This window comes from Brachycentrus maculatus, unplaced genomic scaffold (genome assembly GCF_059751285.1).
Source record: "Brachycentrus maculatus isolate JH-2025_06_01 unplaced genomic scaffold, ASM5975128v1 h1tg000117l, whole genome shotgun sequence".
In the NCBI taxonomy this organism is placed as follows: Eukaryota; Metazoa; Arthropoda; class Insecta; order Trichoptera; family Brachycentridae; genus Brachycentrus; species Brachycentrus maculatus.
This window is the reverse complement of record NW_028280870.1, coordinates 1,620,290-1,641,497: the sequence shown is the minus strand read 5'-3', so window position 1 is coordinate 1,641,497 and position 21,208 is coordinate 1,620,290. Positions and strand designations below refer to the sequence as shown.

At 33.4% G+C, this 21,208-nt stretch overlaps 2 protein-coding genes across 2 annotated transcripts; one reads left to right on the top strand and one right to left on the bottom strand.

The window, feature by feature from the left end:
* Positions 1 to 261: 261 nt before the first annotated feature.
* On the top strand, positions 262 to 7,704 carry LOC148309809 (uncharacterized). The gene is made up of 6 exons (XM_088259447.1): positions 262 to 556; positions 2,098 to 2,437; positions 3,622 to 3,792; positions 4,490 to 4,691; positions 5,053 to 5,226; positions 6,579 to 7,704. Exons 1-6 carry the CDS (start codon positions 425 to 427, stop codon positions 6,784 to 6,786), a joined length of 1,227 nt encoding a protein of 408 aa, XP_088115573.1. The 5' UTR covers positions 262 to 424; the 3' UTR covers positions 6,787 to 7,704.
* Positions 7,705 to 8,561: 857 nt separating this feature from the next.
* On the bottom strand, positions 8,562 to 20,970 carry LOC148309808 (transcription factor grauzone-like). The gene is made up of 10 exons (XM_088259395.1): positions 20,714 to 20,970; positions 20,424 to 20,639; positions 19,495 to 19,690; positions 17,996 to 18,236; positions 15,943 to 16,116; positions 12,722 to 12,925; positions 11,401 to 11,571; positions 10,609 to 10,798; positions 9,759 to 9,909; positions 8,562 to 8,841 (listed from the first exon to the last, which is right to left on the bottom strand). Exons 1-10 carry the CDS (start codon positions 20,846 to 20,848, stop codon positions 8,669 to 8,671), a joined length of 1,851 nt encoding a protein of 616 aa, XP_088115521.1. The 5' UTR covers positions 20,849 to 20,970; the 3' UTR covers positions 8,562 to 8,668.
* Between the last annotated feature and the right edge of the window lie 238 nt (positions 20,971 to 21,208).

Below are 21,208 nucleotides of genomic sequence, written 5' to 3'. Positions count from 1 at the left end.
GAGCACGCTATAAATGAGCATGCTTATTTATAGCAAAGTACGTACACATAGGTGCAATTGCTCAACAATAGCATACTTATGTGCTAGTAATGAGCATATGTATCTAGATTTGGTTTTTCCTATAGGTTTAAAGCCATAAAATAAAATAAAATGTTTTTTTTTACAATAAATATAAATTTTTATTACATTGATTTATGAATGAAAAAATAATATTTATATATGTATTCTATGGTTGATGTACGTATGATGTTTATGAACGCAGCACAGTATTGTTGTGAACTGTCACTGAAACGTCAAAATGAGTAGTGTCCCATCTAATTGTATTTAATTTGCTAAATGAAATTTGTACAATCAATTAAAGTACTTTGATAAAATCTTTATTAATTTTTTTTCCACATTATTAAGTTCACCCTTTTCAAATAGAATGCATTATAATAGTATTTGTCGAGTATGTTTAGGAGACGGAATTATGCTACCAATTTTTGAGTCTGAGCAATTCGTTGGCAATATTACAATGTCTTGCAAAGATATGATGTTAGCTTGCGCTACTGTTACTGTAAGTACAATTTGTTTATTAGTTGATATAGTATTTGTTTTTTAAAATTCCATAAATCAAAGCCAATATTAAAATTATTTGAATCTATGTTATTTGTTTACTTAGTCCCTGAAGAAATAACTCTTCTCAATTTGGCTTAACAGGGAAAAAGAGTATCTGAATAAAAATCGGAGGACCCGGGTTCGAATCCTAGAGTATAAGTCACCTTTTTCACCAGTGATATGATGAATTCATGTTGTCAACAATCGGCGGGTATGTATGAGGAGATGCATGAATGTGGAAGAGGCGAAGAATGTTTGCAAAGACAGAGTAGTGTGGCGTTCTATTCTCTCTGCTTATCCCTGCGGGGAAGTGGCGTGATGGTTAGTTAGTTAGTTTTTACATTGAGCTTTCTGTCTTCATTTTGTCTGTGGGCAGGATGGTTATTCTGCTGAATAGCCTAGGAAGAGAAGCTGATCTTTTTCATGTATGATTTATAGATTTAGACAATTGTATCGTGTACTTGATATATCGCTCACTCCTTTCAAGAACGTCATAAATAAAAAAACGATTGATTTTTCAGGATAATGTTTTTAATGTTTAAAAATATAACATAATGTATTAAAAATAAATATCAAGTAACTTATTGAACTTTTTATTGTGCAACAGATCTCTTTAGCTAAAACCTGAAGGTTTTTTCTTCATTTGAAAAATATTTAGTATATTTAAAAAATAATTAAACAATACCTTTTCTTCAAAATGCAAAAACAACATTTTCTGCCCTGTAGCGGGTAAATATTCAGTTAAAAATATGCCTCGTTTGCTGGGATATAGTACATTTTCTGGGCATTCCGAAAACATGCACAACTGAAAATTGTCAATTTTTGATTTATGACGTTCTTGAAAGGAGTGAGAGATATGTTTGTGGTTTTGTGTCTATTAAAGAGAGAAAAGAGATTCCGACTTGTTTAAAAAGAAAAGTTTATGAATCCTGCATACTGACAAAGAGAAATGCAGAGAAGCTCAAGTGCACACAGCGATCCATGGAAAGATCCATGCTTGGTTTTAGCCTGAGGGATAAAATTAATAATGAATATACCAGGAAAAAAAACCAAAGAAGAGGACGTCATGGACCGCGTGGCAAAACTCAAATGGCAGTGGGCAGGACATATAGGGAGACAGGATCCCATGAGATGGACCCCAAGAATTCTACGATGGAGGAGACTTTGGGAGAGCAAAAGAGGTGTTGGAAGACACCAAAAGAGATGGTCTGACGATATTGTCGCTGTGGGGGGTAAAAACTGGCTGCAAGCAGCAACCAACTGGAGTAAATGGAAAGAAGGGGAAGAGGCCTATTATCCAGCAATGGAGGTCCGAGGGCTCTTAAAGCAGAAGAAAGAAGTTAAAATTAAGAAAATTAGAAATTATTAAAATTGTTATTTTTTTATTATAAAACTATTAAAATTGTTTTTCTATAAATATATAAGTATGTTAAATGTTTTCCATTTGAATCATAACTTTATATTCTCAGATGAATTTGTAAAATATTTTTTTTTTTTTAGGTTTCTGAAAATGATGGATTTACCTCCCTAATTTGCGAATTATGTTTTCAAAACTTATGCTCTGCATATAAGTTTCGGAAGCTGTGTGAGAACTCCTTTTCAATTCTGCTGAAGGCCATGAACAATGGGGAAATAAAGGAAGAGAAAGATAACGAGTTCCGATCAGATTTAACACAAATTTTAGCGGATGATATCAAGTTTGAAAACGACTCGTGCAAAGAAGAAGATCTCGAAGATGACGGAGATTTTGATAGAGAGTCTGATTCCGACTATGAAAACACAAGTCTAGCCAAGTTGAACTCTGCAAAAACATTAAGAAAATTGGAGAGGCACAGTAAAAGTAACTAAAAGTTATTTCTTATCTATATCACTAGATTTATTTAACTCTTTAACCTATCCAGGAGTATCGACATTAATGAATGTCGAAGTCCGTCTATCAGTTAGTATGATGTAGCTTGTATAGCAATGACATCTGTGGATATTTGTGTGTAATTTTGTCAGAATTGAAAAATATTTCGAATAGGTGTTTTTTTTAATTAAATTATTTTAACATAATTTCTATCTTCATAATACATCGATTTAATGAAAAAAAAATAATTTCATGTAAAAAGAACCCACTCCCCAGAGAAAGTCAATTTTTGTACTCCTGGAAAGGAGAAAGAATTTTGAACTTAAGCTATACAAGGGGTTGGATTCCATACTTTAATATAAGTTGATGTTTAAACTATGTAGTATAGTTAACTTTGACTACTTCTATTTGGTAAAAAAAAACAATTTATTTTTTGACAACTTTAACTTTCTGATAATACGGATCTTCAACTGGTGTACAAATGACGAAGTCATTAGAAATATAATCCAGAAGTGAATTTAAACTCCTGTACTCTACTCCTTAAAAAAAAATTATTGCAAAAAACAATTACTTTTTTCGGCAACTATAACTTTCTGACAATATGGATCGTCAACTGGTCTACAAATGACGAAGTGATTAGAAATAAAAGTCCAGAAGTGAATCTAAACTTCTCTACTCTGTACATTTAAAATTGAATTTTTTACTGTAAAAAACAATTTATTTTATCGGCAACTATAACTTTCTGACAATATGGATCGTCAACTGGTCTACAAATGACGAAGTGATTAGAAATAAAAGTCCAGAAGTGAATCTAAACTTCTCCACTCTACGCATTTAAATTATTGATTCCCATATGAAATAGGGTATAATAATTATTTCCTTAACTTAACTCCAGGATTTAATGATTATTTCCTTAACTTTATATAATGTCCACCATACAAAATATAAAATTACTTCGCACCAGATTGCAATCTATTTATTGGTAACAGCATTAAAGTTTTTAGGTCGGTTTGACTTAAGTGAAAGAACAATTCACATTTTTTTACATGATAAGAAAGTGTTAATGTTGTATTGTTAGTATTTTATATTTTTTTTTAAAAATCCGTAATTTTTGTGCTTAATAATATCCTTTTGTAATGTACCAAATTTAAATCCATTTCTAATTTACTGTTTAGAGTTGAAAAAAGCATGCAAGGAAAAATTAAAACAACCGAAAGAGAGGAAAGAACCGGAAGTGTTGACTTGCTCCATTTGTCCTAAGACTTTTAAATGGAGGTATTTACTTGTGGCACATCAGGATTCACACATTGGAATTAAAAGGTACTTCTGTGAAATATGTCAAAAATGTAAGTACCTACTTATTAAATTTTAGTTCATATTCCTGTTATCATTGATGATTTTGTTTTTTATAGCCATATCATTGCTCAGTTTCATATTTAAGGTATTTCAACTGAATGCGAGGTTTATACTATTTTAATCCATAGACAATTCATCATGACTTGTCAACAACTTACGGAAAGGTGGTGTGTATTGCTTTTCATCTGTTTACTCGACCGAGAGATAAAAAACTAAAACAATATTTTAAAAGCACAGGACTGACCACCACGCCTTCTTATAATTATCAATTGAGTCACCACCGTGTCGATCCAATGCGGTGTTAATATTTTATTTTAATCATTTAAGTGTTGCCATCCGTCCGCCTCCGTAGTGTAATGGTCAGCACGCTCGGCTACCGCTCTGGAGGTCCCGGGTTCGATTCCCAAGGGGGGTAAAATAAATATAAGTGATTTTATCACTGTAATATTTATTCAATATTACCATGGACTGGTACCTGAAGCGGAGGGCTGATCACTTTTCCTTCATGTGTAAACGATCAAGATAACACTGCGTTAATATGACACAGTGCCCTATGCACCATTGGGGTGCGGATAAGGGTTTATTATTATTAAGTGTTGCCATACTATAGAAGTACACCAGCGAGCTTAGTTACCGAAATATATATAATTTAACAGTAATCGCATTAATTGTGTATTTATTTTGCAGCATACAGAAATGAGAAGGATCACCGGAACATGCACAAAAGAGGGAATAATCACAAGTGCGATATCTGCTCTAAATGTTTTAACACTAAAGCGAAGCTAGCCATACATAAAGACACCCACTCCACTGATAGAGAGAGGATTGACTGCACCATTACGGGCTGTAAAAAAAAATTCCTGAGTTTGAATGGACTCGAAAGACACCTGTAATAATATTAACTGAATGCTATGTGATATATATACATCTATTTTTTTTTTAATATGAGGGCATAAATAAAATCCAGACAATTTTCTACAGTAGCTGGCATTGAGGGCTGGGATTATTTTGGATCCCGCCCATTGTTTTGTGGTGTATTAAATAAAGAGTCGCCGTGTATACTGCATATTAAAAAAAAATGGTGTCATTCATTTTATCGGAAAAGAAATTGCACAATTTAAAATAAATTCCATAAAAATATTTCATTATGTATTACTTAAACTGTGCCAATACTGAACCATACAACGTATCAAGTTTAAATTTAAACCATTTTAAATTTTATTATGATTCTGAATTGTGTCTTGTTTCAGGATCGCTCATTCTGGTACTAAGAACTTTATTTGCCATTTGTGCAGTAAGAGGTTTATTGATAAGTACCAATTGGAAACTCATATCCGAGTGCATACAAACGAGAGGCCATATTCCTGTAATTATTGTGGCAAAGCATTGCTCACTTCCTCAGCAAGGGTAGTCCACGAACGATGGTATGTATTTCCTATTTGATTCAATGCGAGCATTTTTATTCAGTGTGTTAATGAGACGAAGCATCCTTTTATATGAAGGGAATATGGAAGTCTGGGAATTCACGGGGGTCACTCTCTGATCTCTCCGTATACACTGTATAACATTCACCATTCTACCTATTATTGAATGTCTATATTGCCGAATTATTTAGTGTATTTCAATGATTGCCTTTTTAGGTCAGTTATAACTGCCATCTGACCGAAAAAAACTTGGCACGATCAGATACGCCAAATACTTGAAAGCGGTCAGCTTAGGAGTTAAACAATCGGCGGGTATGTATGAGGAGATGCATGAACGTGGAAGAGGCGAAGAATGTTTGCAAAGACAGAATGGTGTGGCGTTCTATTCTCTCTGCCTACCCCTGCGGGGGAACGGCGTGATGGTTAGTTAGTAACTGCCATCTGTTGAGAACTTTCTGAAGTAAAAAGCTTTTCACTTTTTACCATCTGAGATTTTTCTCACACTAATACATTCATTTTCATATTCTGTTTAATATGGCTCCCGTGTCCATACAAATATTGCAGCCATGTGTTGAACCGGGAGTAGTGTTAAATAAAGATAAGGATTCGTTGCCGGTTACATGTATTTTGAAAACACAAAGGAAAACACTTATTTATTATGTTTAAATAGAAAGTAGAATTTGATTTTGAATAAAGTTATGGGTTTTCAAAACTTAGCAAATTTAATTTTATCTGTATGACTTTATGTGCAGTGAGCGTGTTAATCTTTTTAGTGCATTTAACTGCCGATTTTCGGTTGGCAATACTGAGAAACCAACCGCAAATAAAATTTGCACTCTTATTCCTACCATAGCCATTTGGAAGATATAAGAGTTCAAAAATCAGTAAAATTGTGTAGTGACCATGTGTCCATATTACAGGCCAATGTCGTTCAATAGTTATTCTATAATAAACAATATCCTCCAGTCAAAATGTTCCAACTAAGCATCTACCTATCTGCGCATTATCTATGGTAAAGTTCCGTCGATTGTCACCAGGCTAATAGTGTATTGTACTAATAAATATTAGTGAATTTGTATCTTCTTCTTCATGTGTCCTGCTGGGTCTCCCTGACGTTGATGATGACTCGGGAGAAATCTTGTCTGTCTTGGGCAGCACAAAACAGCTCCTCCATACATCTCATCCCAGTCCCCTTTCGAATGTTCAGAAGCTAGGAAAGCTGCCTTCTTCCAACCCCTCTGTGATCCTCAATCTTCCCTTTTATGAGCAGTTGTAGGGTGGCATACTTTTCATCTCTCATTATGTGACCAAAATTTTCACCTCTCATTATGTGTATTTAATTTTACTTCTAGGCATAAAAATATCAAAAACTACCCATGCACATATTGCGACAAGAAGTTTGTGAATTCTTCAGGACGAAAGCGACACCTCCTCACGCACTCCAAGGAGCAAGAGCAGTCCTGCAGGTTCTGCGGAAAGAAGTTCTCCCGACACGACAACAAGAAAAGGCACGAGTTAGCCATGCACGGCTATTCTGAAGATAAAAATCAGGCATTATAGTAGCTTTTCTGAACAAAGGTTTACCTTGTTAAATTCGACAAATGAAAACATTCATGTGAAGTGGTTACTTGCAGACATGGCTTATATCATTTTTAACTTTTGTTGGAAAGCAGCAATGAGGAAGCGTTAAGGACACGGCGACCACGAAGAACAAGGTGATTTAGAAAAAATAATACTCGAAGTGAATAATTATTTATTGTCATAAAAATGATGCCATTGAAGTTATGTTTGGAAAATAATATCTGTTAGATGTTGACCGTCATCATTAATACACTTTTCCACTCTGTCTTTGATGTTATCCTACACTCTGTCCAATGTTTGCTTATCAATCAGTTGGATCTCACGTTGAATTACATCTTTGAGTTCTTCTAATATGCGAGGTTTATTATCCCCAGAGGAAATATTCTTGTGAATGAGAAGAAGAGAAGAGAAGAATGTGGCAGAATCTCAAGGCAGAGTGAAAAAGTGCATCAATAAAGACGGTCAACAATTCAGATAATATTTTTAAGTTTTGTACTGACATTTGTTGGTGGAACTGCATTTTATATAATAAAATAACAAGTATGTAATTTTTACACATGAATTTTATTTGACCAGCAACCGGGATTCGTCATAACCGACATTCTAATGATGATGTCGGTTACGACAAAATGCGGTTGCTGGTCAAATAAAATTCACATGGAAAAAAATACATAGTTATTTTATTATACAGATAATATTTTTCAAGCAAAACTTCAATGGCATACATTTCATTACATTTTTATGTCAATAAATAATTATTCACTTTAACATCAACAGAGTTTTATTTTTTCCTTGTGGTCATACAATTTAATTTAAAAAACATTTTCTCATGCATTGTAAAAAATAATCTACAGTGAAACATCTCCCGAATGCGTGGAAAAATAAAACAACAATAAATGTACAAATTATTACTTGTTATTAATTGTTTAACAGTAAGACATCATATGTCCAATTTCGCACAACCCATTTGCACTGCGAGAATATGTCTATTAAAGAAACAACATTATAAACATGGTTCATATTAGTTAGTCTTGCAAGAATTGGTTTGGTTTTAATAACTAACTTTGTGATTTTCCATTTTATAATTAAAATGTAACTTTGTTTTAAAATCACTAAAAATATTTTATTATAACTTAATTATAATGTCTACCGGTTTCGAAGCTAACCGCTTCTTTATCAAGACTGATTAATACTTAGAATTAATACTAGTATTTATCAGTCTTGATAAAGAAGCAGTTAGCTTCAAAACCGGTAGACATTACAATTAAGTTATAATAATATATTTATGATTTTAAAAGAAAGTTACATTTTAATTATAAATTTATTTAATTTATCTTGGATTCAATGTCATACACAATATTTTAATACACTTAATATGTACAATTTGAATGTTAAAATATTTAGTTTAGACAGGTATTTCGCAGTTACAACACCAGGATGTAAAATTAGTCTACAATGTCATATATGTAGTTAGTGTGTTGAGAATAATATTTAAATGGCACAAAATGGGTTTTATTTTATTTTTATTTGTATTATTTTTGTTTAAATGTTATGATTATAAGTATTGTAATAAAATAAATGTTATATTTGAAATATTTTGATAATAAATAATAATTTTTGAAATATATTCTTACTTTCATTTTTTTCTTTTATTATAAAAAAAATACAAAAAATGTATTTTTTTTAAACCTGACTACTAACTGATTAGGTTGTCACAAAAAAGGTATGTTCCAAATTTAAAATAAATAAATATAAACAAGCTAGTGATTTATTTAATATAATATACAACAACAATAAAATTATTCTTATAAACCAATTTGTCAATAATACATTTGATCCATAAAACTATTTATAAACAACATTATTTGCATATAATTGGAAATCCCTGAGGTTTTATGTCGTCTTCTGATATTTCCATCGGAATTGGCAAAACAGGAGGCAACTCTCTCTGACTTCTGATAACAGAGTCTTCAGTTGAAATTCGACTCGGTTTAAATGTAGCGTGGATGACTTTTTTCGGTTCAGCTTTAACAACTAAAAAGATATATGGAATTGATTAGGTATGAACAAACATGTCTTTGAAAAAAATAGAGCTTCATAAAAAAGAACACAGCATAAATCTGATGCAGTACCCTATGCATCATTGGTTGTGGATGAAGTTTAACCCAAATTACTTGCAGAAACAACTAACAAATATTTTTAGGGTTTAATAAACATATTAGGGCATAATTGCCAGGGCATTGATTTCACATGAGAAAATGTTTTGATTACATAATGTAGATAACTTTAAAATTACTTCAGGACTTTTATTTCTAATGATATTTTTAAACCAGTTGTCGATCCATATTACATATCAGGTTATCTGTCTTGTCAGGATGTCCTGGTATCAATCATAGTTCCTGGTGAAGTTTCAGATTTCATTAATTGATTCGGCATTTACTTTGTGGTAAAATCTATCCATTATTAATTTAAGTTTTACTCAGTAAATACCACTATTTCTTAAAACCTATTGTGGCGCGTGTTTCGATGCATTCTGCATCATTTTCAAACACCGTATGTGAAGCTAATTCTAAATTTTAGAGTTGGGTCCTTGGGACGTTGAAGGTTGAAGAGGGGCAGGAGATGTTTCTTATTTTTATTTATTTATTTCATTATTATTATTATCATTATTTATTTCTTATCAGTGGGAGCATGTGTCACAATAGATTTCAAGAAATAGTAAAACTTAAATTACAAAAGAAGCTTCAGATATTACAGCGATAGTCAAATATCTGTTTTCTGACATTTATCATCATATCAAGACAAAATTATGTGTGAGATCATTATAACCTAGAAGAGATAGATAGTGACAGTTTATATGGATTTAACCATGACTATAATGAGTATAATTTAAACTAGTGATTGAATTTTGATTAAATAACAATTTAAATAGTGCACTATAAGGGTATTACCAGGAGCGTAAGGATTGAGTGTCTCGGCAATCTGGAATTCATGTGGGTGCATTCGACGCTTGTGAATCCGGCAGTTAGATCCATTACTAAATGTACGTGAACACCAGGGACACGTGTATGGGCGTTCACCCGTATGCAGTTTCACATGGCACTATAATAAAAATATCATTAATGTGTTGACATTCAAGAGAGATTGACAGACTATTTTAAAGGCTGGCATTTTGAACTAACTATCACACCACAGAGAAAGGCAGAGAGAATATAATGCAACACCACTCTATCTTAGCAAACCTCTTTCTCATTCATACAACTCTTTATACATACCCATTGATTATTCCGACTCCCGGCCTGATCATTTTCAAGTTTTTGAAATATTTGGTCATAGTATTCTTCGGTCTTCCTCTGTCGAACTACATTTGTCTCATAAATTTGTATCATCTTTCTTTCCCCACTCATTCATTCCATATGTCTTAACCCTCTAAACACACCTTTCTTGTTTCTATCAATAATGTTCTGAGCCTTGCACTCTTTACTTATTTTACCATTCGAACATTTATCATACATCGTTTTGGCGCACATTTGTCTGAGAGATCGCATTTCGACTGCATTCAGTCTAGGACCAGGACTCGATTGTGTACTGCTAGTTCAGAGATTTCAGTATTATAATTGAAAAAATAAATACAAATTACAAAGAACTTTTACCAACGTTTAACCAACATTCTTTGTATAATTACATTCATAGTGTTGGAGCGCGAGAGAGAAACATGGTAATTTTTAATATATTTAATAATAATTTTTATTATTAAACTATTGAATTAAATTGCATTATTTTTTTTATACACTTGCATACCTTTAAATCTTTGCGTCGTTTAAATGCCTTGTTGCAGAACGGACATATGTGGTTTGCTTTAGTGTCGTGAACGGACAGATGGTTCTTCAATGTCCTTCTTGAATTGAGAAGCATCGGGCAGTGAGGACATTGGTACGCCGTGTCGCTGTGTGTGTCCATGTGGCGAATCATAGCACCTTTAGTTTTAAACCTGAAATAAGTGAAATGACCGTATTTTATTTGTTTTGGAGTTCTACAAAGTACAAAGGGTGTCTTTATTAACCACTTCATGCTATGGAACGAGCAGGAAGTAACAGTATCGCGGTATTTACTAAGTAAAACATTAATAAAAAATGGATAGATTTTACCACAAGTGACTGCCGAATCAATTAATGAAATTATTGAAGCTAGTACAGTTAAAAAAGGCAAAATGTATAGGAAGTTAATGACCAAATTTAGAGTTGTGTGTTCAAATATTTACTTCAATCAATTGTGTTTAAAACAAAAAGTGTTTCCAAAATTCATTAAAATAAAAACTAAAAGTAACAGTATCGCGGCATATAAAGCTATTGTGATTGCAAAAATAAAATGGTTAAAAGAAGAAATAAAATCGTTGTTAATTATCAAAAGAAAATATAAAACATCAGTTAAAAATTTTACATTCAGAATTGACCTATCTACTTCACCCTGCGGAATGGGATTGCCTGGACGACAGAGCTCGAGATATAGCTAGTACAGTAGCTCATAAGAAGAAAAATAGTGGTATTTACTAAGTAAAACATTTATTAAAAAAGATAATTATTTTGTAGGTACCTTTTTGTACACTCAGTGCAACAGAAGTTCTTTTCTTCACTATGTCGAATACGATGCTCGTCTAAATTTGCCTTAGCCCCAAATGCGTGACCGCACAAATCGCAAACAAACGGCTTCAATTTGTCATGTATTACTCGCTTGTGTGTTCTGAGCGCTCCTTTGGACGAGAATCTGAAATTAAATGGTAATAAATACAACAAACAAAAAAACTTTTATTGGATTTACCCAACAGCTCTGATTTTACCCTTTTTCAAATGACAACAGACAATACTATTCAAAAGAGCGTAGAAATTTCAGAAAATAAGTTAACTTCTTTAGAAATAGAGAATAATTATAACTAACTAACTAACTAACCATCATGCGTGGCGTTCTATTCTCTCTGCCTAGCCGCAGGGGTAGGCAGAGAGAATAGAACGCCACACTACTCTGTCTTTGCAAACATTCTTCGCCTCTTCTATGTTCATGCATTTCCTCATACATACCCGCCGATTGTTCCGACTCCTAACCTGACCGCTTTCAAGTATTTGGCATACCTGATCGAGCCAAGTTTTTCTCGGTCTTCCGTCTTCCTCTGCTCCTTTTTCCAATTACATTCGCGACATAAATTTGTTTTACTGTTCTTTCCTCACTCATTCGTTCTACATGTCCAAACCATCTCAACACACCTATCTTAATTTTATTGATAATGCTTATCTCAGCTTCCTCATTCTTTCCTTATTTCAGTATTCGAATATCTATCATACATCGGTTTGTCGCACATTCTTCTGAGAGATCGCATTTTGACTGCATTCAGTTTACTTTCATCCTTCTTTGCGGACTCTAATTTAAAATACAGAGTAGACAAAAATGTGGGGCTGGTAGGCTGTATAAAGAATATGAAAAAAGGGTATAAATGTAACCGAGCATGGTGTTAAGAGACAATCATTAAATGCCTGAAGTGTGGGTTAGCTTTTTAACGTTTAGAATAAAATGAATAGATATTGATGATAAAGTACCTATTTTGTAACATTTATATTATTATTATGTAATCAAATAAAACAACAAAATCAAATTTAAATAGCATTCAACATAAAAAATAACTGTTTGATGGAAGGTGCTGCATAATAAGGGTGGTTTCTGTGTGTAATGTGCTGCATTGCGTTGTTGTCTTTCTAAGTCATGGGTAGGACTTGTGCTAGCGTGTTAGGGTTATTTTTTTCTTTCCATCGTTTGTTAAGATTGTATAGGTTTTTGTCAAGAAAAAAAAATCATGCAATCAATTATTTTTTTGAGTTGAGAAAGAACATAATTTCTGAAAGTAACAAGTACAGTAGGTACTAACTTTTGACCGCAAGTATCGCAGGGCAAGATGAATCTCTCTTCTCTGGGAATGTGCGTGAGTTCGTGGGATTTGAGGATACGCGCGGTGGTGAAACGTTTGGCACACTTGCAACATACAAATGGATATTCTTCTTTGGGCATGTGATACAATACGTGGTTACTGAGAGCTGTTCTTGACCCAAATATTCTTCCACATGTGTCACATCTGCAAAAAATAAATGGCAATAAAAAACAAAGGAATTAATTTGGGTACAGTTAAAAAGGAATTATATATTTAATTATATTGGTTCTCAAGAATGAAAGCTATTAAAATAATAAATAAAAGGTGTCATATTATATCATCGTAAACGTCACAACAGATTTGAAATGCGGTGATTCTTTTACAGAAATTTACTAATTTTTTTTGTATTTAGTACATCCCACAAGTTATTAGGTATAGTTATTAGTGATCGGTAGCCTGGAGGGGAAGAGAGGGAGAGGAAGATCCCCCACACGATGGACCGATCAAATTAAGGCAGCAGCAGGCACCTCAGTGGTTGGAGTGCCATGTGCAGCGCAGTCAAGGGATAACTGGAGATACTTCCACAAGGGTCACAACCCTTAGTAATGAGGAATAGGACGGAAAAGAAGATTAGTTAAAAAGAAGACAATAATTAATTTTAAGTGTCTCAGCTAAGACGAAGCATCTATCCTTTATATACGGAAGAAGATGGAAGTCCAAGCATTTGGCTGGCTAAAGTAAACACTTAATACAATTGTGAAACATTCTCCCCATTAGTGAATAACTATATTGCATTAATTTTGAAAGATGTATATTATATATACATATATGTACACTGTTGTAGGAATCCTTTTGTATATTAGTTGTGATACTGACAGATGTGGAATTACCTTTTTTCATACAAAAAATTATTGATGCTTTGTCTCATTCGAGATACCTATAATATTGATTAATGTCTGACACTCTCTGATTTAATGAAAAAAAAAATATTAAGATAATTGTCAAATTAAATGATTGGTGGTTCAATTATACTCGGATTTAGTGTACTTACATTGAGAAAAAAATTGCTAAGCACTAGTTACCAAAGAGAACTAACGAATTGGGTTCCGAACCTCAGTTCTGTCTCGACCCCTTTAACCCTCGATAACTAAACATTCGTCCACACGATGACGCCCTTCTCCGAAAAAGTCAAGTGCACTTACTTCCCTGCACCCCGCACCCGCCAGGCTTTGTTTACGGAATAGTGATTTATTGTTAAATGTCTCTTCCATTCATTCCTAATAAACTAAACTAAGTGTCATGTAACCAGTTACTATTTTTAATATATACTTTTGATAATTTTCACGTTTTTAATTGCGTAGTCCGCCTGACGAATATTTAGTTACTATGTAAGGTAGGTGACCCAAATAAGGCCTACCTTATTTTTTTTTTTTTTCTAACTAGTGGGTTTATAATAACAATCCACTGGTAATTTAAAGTATAAATATTTATTTATTTATCTTTGTAATAATTGAAACCAAATTGCTTTAAACACAAAAATCACACTTTTGTGAACACAAATAACTAAAATGTCACTTTGGCCTTATTGGGAACCCTGTGTCTTAATAAAGCCTAATTCAAAATAAGTAAACATTCAACTTCTTAATGAATAAAAAACGTTTTCAATACGTATATTAAATCTAATGTGATCCCATTAATTACTTTTTATCATTATAGATCAGATTTAACGAGTTATTTATCATGTAAAAGTACTATATTAATCAGCTTTTTCATATTTTTTTAAACAATCTGAACAGTAAAATATTTGATCAGGGGGTGTGAGTCCAACACACAGCTCATGATACCAACCGCCACAAGTAAGACATTGTCGCATATCATCAACTCGATCTTCTTTACAAGCTGGACAGTACCAAGAAGGTTTATTATCGTGACGTTTTGGTTTAGATTCCGTAAGCTTATCTGCTGTCAAAGAAGCAGTCTTTACTGAAGTTCGCTTTCGCGTTGCAGCAACTGCAGGTTGTGCAGATGTACAGCCAGTAACTGACGCTGATTTAGGTGTCTTTATGTTAATCTTTATCATGGATGAAGTACCAGAAATATCTTCTACTCTTGACGATGGTACAGTAATCTGTTTTATGGAATTCGTAGCACTGTCGCCAAACAAATCTTTTGTAACCTCTTGAGCCCTGTAATTCAGAGACTTCTTGCGTGGAGCAGTCGCTACAACTTTAAACTTAGGAGTTGGTAAAAATTCATGAATCTCACACGTGGTTGATTGATTGTCTATCTTCTGTGGAGTTCCAGCATTTAGATTGTTTTTTTAAGAGCAAGGACAGTGGCAAATTCTCAGAATCTGTGTCTGGCCCATCTCGACATTTGCAGTTGAAATCTGGAGGTAAACTGTCTTGGAATTCTGGCTTTAGTCTCTTGCCTTTGAACAATATCATTGGCGAAATAGCTGATCCTATAGCATTTCCGCAGTCACACTTTCAGCATGCTCATTCGCTATTTGATGAACTCTTTTTCTTCCTTTGGCTGTCAGAACTTCCTGCTGATGATGCAAAGATATGCGACAATTTTTTTCATCGATGTTGTTAATGCTTTCAGGTTTATGTTCAATTCCATGTCACACTTGGTGATACTTTTCTCACCGACATAAAACATTGTCCTAATAAGGCCTGTACCTGTGCCGTAATAAGGCCTTTACATTTTTTTTGTAGGCCTTATTAGGGCATGGCACATGGGTAAACAAAACAACAATTGTATGGAATACACCGATATTACAGCTTTTTGACTTATGTGAGGAGATGGCTACACGTATAATTATCCTATAGACAAAACACAGCACACCGTGTACAAATAAAAATAAAAATACTTACTGCTTAATCTGCCAGAATTTTATAAAAACAAGCGTGCGCTCCGCATCATTGTTGTTTTCGACTGAAGGTTCCAACATGCTCGCGGCACGGGCCACTTGCTGTGCTTAGGGGTGTTAGTTAATGTACATGCACACATCTACAATCGTTGATGGCCATTTGAAATCGTGAAGCGGGAAATTTAAAAAATAGGCCTTATTAGGACATAGGCCTTATTTGGGTCACCCACCTTATCTACATATATAGTTTAGTTATCTAGGGTGAGTTATGGTTTGAACGACATTTATTAAAAGGACCTTCTGATATGATAATAATATAAACCTGCAAATAATATACAAAACTTACTTGAAGCATTTGGCGGGGTCATGTTGAGCAATGTGGCGCAAAAGGGACCTTCTGGTTGTCAAATACTTATAACATATGCACGCCACCTTGGCCTTTTCATTGTGAGCAATTTTTACATGTACTTTTAAAGCAGTCCAATTTGGGAGCTGGTCTTCACATACGTGACAGTCAAATCTGCGTAATATAAATTTTATATATACATATTATTTATTGATTTGGCTTTAGCTTTGGGGAATAGCATGATGATTTGAATATGAAAATGAAACAATTGTATAAGATCACATTTGTGATTGGTTTTTATGTTTATATTTAAAATTAAATTTGTGACTTGAATCACATATCGTCCAAGTCATGATCTTCAACCACCGGCCAAAAAAAATCATTCGACTCCATACCATATCGCTCCGAATTGAGTGTAACCGTCTGCCCATTGGCATCTTCGAAGAAATATTGGCCAATGACACTCTTCGACCATAGAGCACACCAAACATCAGTAACGACATTACGACAACCTTACAACATCAGTAACGCTTCCACTCTCTTCAAAAATCTTCACAATTTTACCGATTGTTTGCGTAGTTGGTCTATTATGACGACCATAATCAGCGCGTAATGCCTGAAAAGTGGCTACGTTTGAATCACCACTTTTGTAGTAGGTTTAAATAAATTCAACTCGTTGTTTGTTTGTTGAACGAACAATAATTTTCTTAAAATTATTAATATAATATTCAAGTGTTTTATTTTAATATGTATTTAAATTATATACAGCATTCTGAGTGCGTTTGAATCTTTGATGGATTTTTTCCACTTATCGGAGCTACTACTAGTTTTATCGATATCCTTTTTTTATTATTACTCAATATATGACAAAAAAATATAATTTTATTCCTTCAATATATCTAATATTGGCAGTTGATAGCAGTTGGTTGATCTGATTTTAGAATGATAGGATGAAAAGCCTTTGAAAGAATTTCATTGTGTTAAAAATCAACAGTTTGGCCAGTTTTAAGAATTTGCCTATAACTGCCACAACACTCGATGGCAGTGTTTTTTTTTTTTTTATGAGGTTAAGGGATCTTGCATCCCTTATGACACTGCAACCATATTATGTCTATTGTGACCTCCCTCTGTACCATAGCTCACTCTCAAGACCTACACGAGTCATGTAGCTCACGACCTGTCTTGTGGTAAGAGCTTCACCTTCTCGGAGTCCAGTAGTGGTCCTCAAAGGATTTGACTTTAATTGCGAGCGAGTGCGTCACAATTATAGAGAATGTGGATTGGTGTTTCGTTATCCTCCATACAAAAACTGCATATTGGGGAGTCGTGTAGTCCAATTTTTGTCATGTGTTTCCTCAGTCTGCGTGTCCTGTCAAGGTCCTGGTTAGGATCCTTATTTGTGTTTTGCTAAGCTTTAGAGCTTCTGTGGTGAATTTCCGCGAGTACCCATGATCAGTTCCTTTGCGTGTTTCATCTCTGAGCTGTTGGACCAGATTTCTTGACTCTTGTCCATGGCCCAGTTTTTTAGGCAGAACTTGATAGTGCTGAGTGTCAGTCCGCATATGGGCTCAGGGCATGTATCAGATGCCAGTGGTACAAAATTTTCATAATAAGACATTCATACATCTTCATTTTACTTATTTATTCTTTAAATCCTTAACCACACCCAATGGTGCATAGGGCACTGCATCATATAAAAGCAGTGTTAGCTTGATTGTGTTAGCACATGAAGGAAAGGTGATCAGCCCTCCGCTTCCAGGATAATATTGAATAGTGAAAATTCACTTAAATTTATTTGACCCCCCCCTGGGAATCGAACCCGGGACCTCCAGTACGGTGGTCGAGCCTGCTGACCATTACACTACGGAGGCGGACAATTCACTAGCTAAGGTCAAATGTTTTTGATAGTGTCAATATTGGAATATGCAGTCATCTTTTAGGATAATTTTTACGTGTTAAGACAAGATTGTTACAAAATAAAATTCCAGGATGCCGAGCACCAACATATTAATAGCTACCAACAGTTAAAAGGTTATCTGAAACAGGTACATACTTGAAAATTCCATAATTTTTTCGTTTCCTCGATTGCTTGTCAGGATCAGTAAAATGTTTTTTCTTCTCCTTATATTTGTCTTTGAGTTTCTTTTTGGATTTTGGTAAGAGTTTAAGGGTCTGGTCATCTGAATCCGAGTTATCAAAACCAATATGATCATCGTCGAAATCTTCCGTTTTAATTACTTTACAGGGGTCTTCTGCAGAGTTCTGTAGGATTGTAGCACTATCAGTGAATTCTCCTGTAAAAAGGTTAGGAATATTTAAGTTACAAATTACTAGAGTCTCAAATGCAATCAGAGTTGACTTTAAAATTTGACCTTATAAATAGATACTAAAAAAAAGAAATTGACCCGTTTTTGCCCCCTGTACCGTACCCTCATACAGTAATAATGAACATATTTTCTAGTAGATTACGGGGGCTCAACACTAATGTGTCTAACATCAGTGGATGCAAATGCAGCCTATATCCAGTATGTTTAGCAAAATTTGCAATAAAAAATTATATCCTACCTGTGTAATATTTCATGAATTGTCTCTGGGTATTTGCTTTCTTTGGTCAGTTTATAATTTGTGTTCATTTGTTTATGAAGACTATTATTTTACTAAAGTTTATGTCAAATGTCATAATAAAAAATTATAGCATATAAAATCGTAAACAAAATATTGACTGTAATTTATAATGTTTAAAAAATATGATGTAAGTGTATCAATAAATTTTTTTTCTCCCTAAACGAAAAAAGAAATTTAAAATAAAAATAACTTTTTATAAAATCACTATAAATATATTTTTTCAACTTAGTTAATGTTAGATTTAAGAAATGAAAACATTGTATACCGCCATCTGTGGGCGTCGGATGTAAGCAAGCAGAGGTGCGCAAGAGAGCGGCGCAGAGCAAATAAGAGGATCTACGACAGTGGTCGGTCGATTAGAAAAACACGTATATTGTTATTAAATAAACTCAATTGAAAAGTTAATCTTTGTTCTCTTTGCATCCTTCCCTATTCCCGTCAACAGTTAAAATGTGTACAGGTTTCGAAGCTACCCGCTTTTTTTCAAAACGATTAAAAAAGAAAATATTGTACACATATATTTGAACAAATATTTAACTTAAATCATAATCATTTTTAATAATAATAAAAAAATCTTATAAGAATCATGCTAGGTAAATAAATGTAACATGCAAATATACATTCCTAAACCTTTGATGACTTTAATGGAGAATGTATTTGGAAAACGGGCAGGGTTTTTTATTGCAAATATATGATATTAAGATATATTTGAAACATACTAAATAATACCGACAATGAGCGACAGAGTCTGCTACCGGTCATACACATAGAGCCACCCTGCGAGAATACGTTCAACTACCTCATAAAATAATACGGGAAAATCAGTTTGAGCTATTTCTTTTTAAATACAGGCAAAAAAAAATCAGTTAGAGCCGATTTTTTTGTCCGTATGTGATACAGGCAAATCGGAAAAAGGTTTAATCTTACCATCCATAAGTTTCTCAAGTTCACTAAATACTTTTTCTTCGGAGAAGTCTTCGGTAGATATTTGTTTACGTGGCCGCCCTCTTTTTTTCTTGGTCAAAGAATTTTTTTCAGATCTTAACTTCTTTTTAGAATCCCGTAAATTACTAAGAGGGATATAGTCCATGTCGTCATCTTCGTTATTTGGAATGTTTTGATCCTGCAATAGATTTTGATTTTTTTTTATCTAGTAAAAAATTTTCAATGTTACAAATAACAAAAGATATTTTGATTGCAAACCAGTTTAAAGGATGAGTTTTAATGGAATACATATCAGGAAATAAAAGAAAAGATAATGTATAATTTCTAATAAGATTCAATATTAATTTCTGTATTTATGAGAAAAAGGTTTTAATGATTCTATGAAACATGTGTATCATAATATCATTAAAACTTAGAGAATATATGAGCAAGAAGGTAAACACAACAGGAATCCAAGATATATATAAATATTGTTGTTATATTAGATGTCTCAATAAAGACAAAGCACCTTTTATATGTAGGGAATAAGGAAGTCTGAGCACAGTAAACTATTTAGAAGTAAATCTCAACTATTGGCAGAATGTTAAAATGAAGCTATGTACTTCACAAATTTCTCAACAAATGGAAGTTCTGTCTGTCATTTCCAACTAAGGTACAAAAGTGGTTGATTAAGATGTTCCATATATATAGATCTTCTGACGGTTTAGGCAATATGGAAGTTCAGTCATGGGCAGAGTTGTGAATGTTATACAAGGAGACAGTAATTTGGGACATCTAAAATAAATTGTGATCCGGTTTGTAACTGAATCTTACACATGCGGTTAGGTATTTTTACACCGTTTCATTAATCGAGAAGAATGCTTTGAAATTGCTAGAAATTGATAAAAAAATATTTTAGAGAGAAAACTTACTTCATTGGTCTCATGTTTGATTTTAACTGGATTTTCCCCCAAATCAAATTCAGATTTAAGATATTGGAGATGTATGTCATCCTGAAGTACGGTGTTTTTGTGCACTTCAAAAAAGGTTTGAGATCGTTCGCATTGGGTAGCAAAATTGTGAAATCCGGTCAACTTGTCGGTACAAACACGACAAATACTCGATGGCAAGGAATCTTCGGAATTGATCTAAAACGTGAAATGTATTACAAAGTGTAGTTATGTTAAATAACACAATAAAAACTAGGTATACGAGTACTTACGCAAATCGCGAGGTATTTTTCTATTAACTGCAAAACTCCTTTGCTTTCTCCTTCTGAACTAAATAAATGGGTATCACTTCCTACTGACGTTACACCGACACAAAGCCGACATAAACTGCCTAGAGTAAGTGCCATTTTTAGTAGCGAAAAATACTGGTAAGAAACATTTAATTGATGCAAATCAGAATGAAAACAGACGAATCGCCAACTTTTAACCCCGTTCCGATGTCAATTTGACATCTGGGAATCTGGGGATTGGTTTTGGGAGTTTGGAGTGGTGTTGCCAGATAATAAAACATTATTTAAAAAAAAAATTGTTTGTGGTTCAATGTCATTTTTGAGTGTATGAACCAGTGTCAAGCTACAACAAAAATAAAAATCGATGCACGAGTTCCATTAGGAAATGATAATTTTTTGAACAATACATTGAAAAAAATTCATACTTACGTATACTTATATCTTTATCGTAAGAAACATTATATTATAGAATAATTA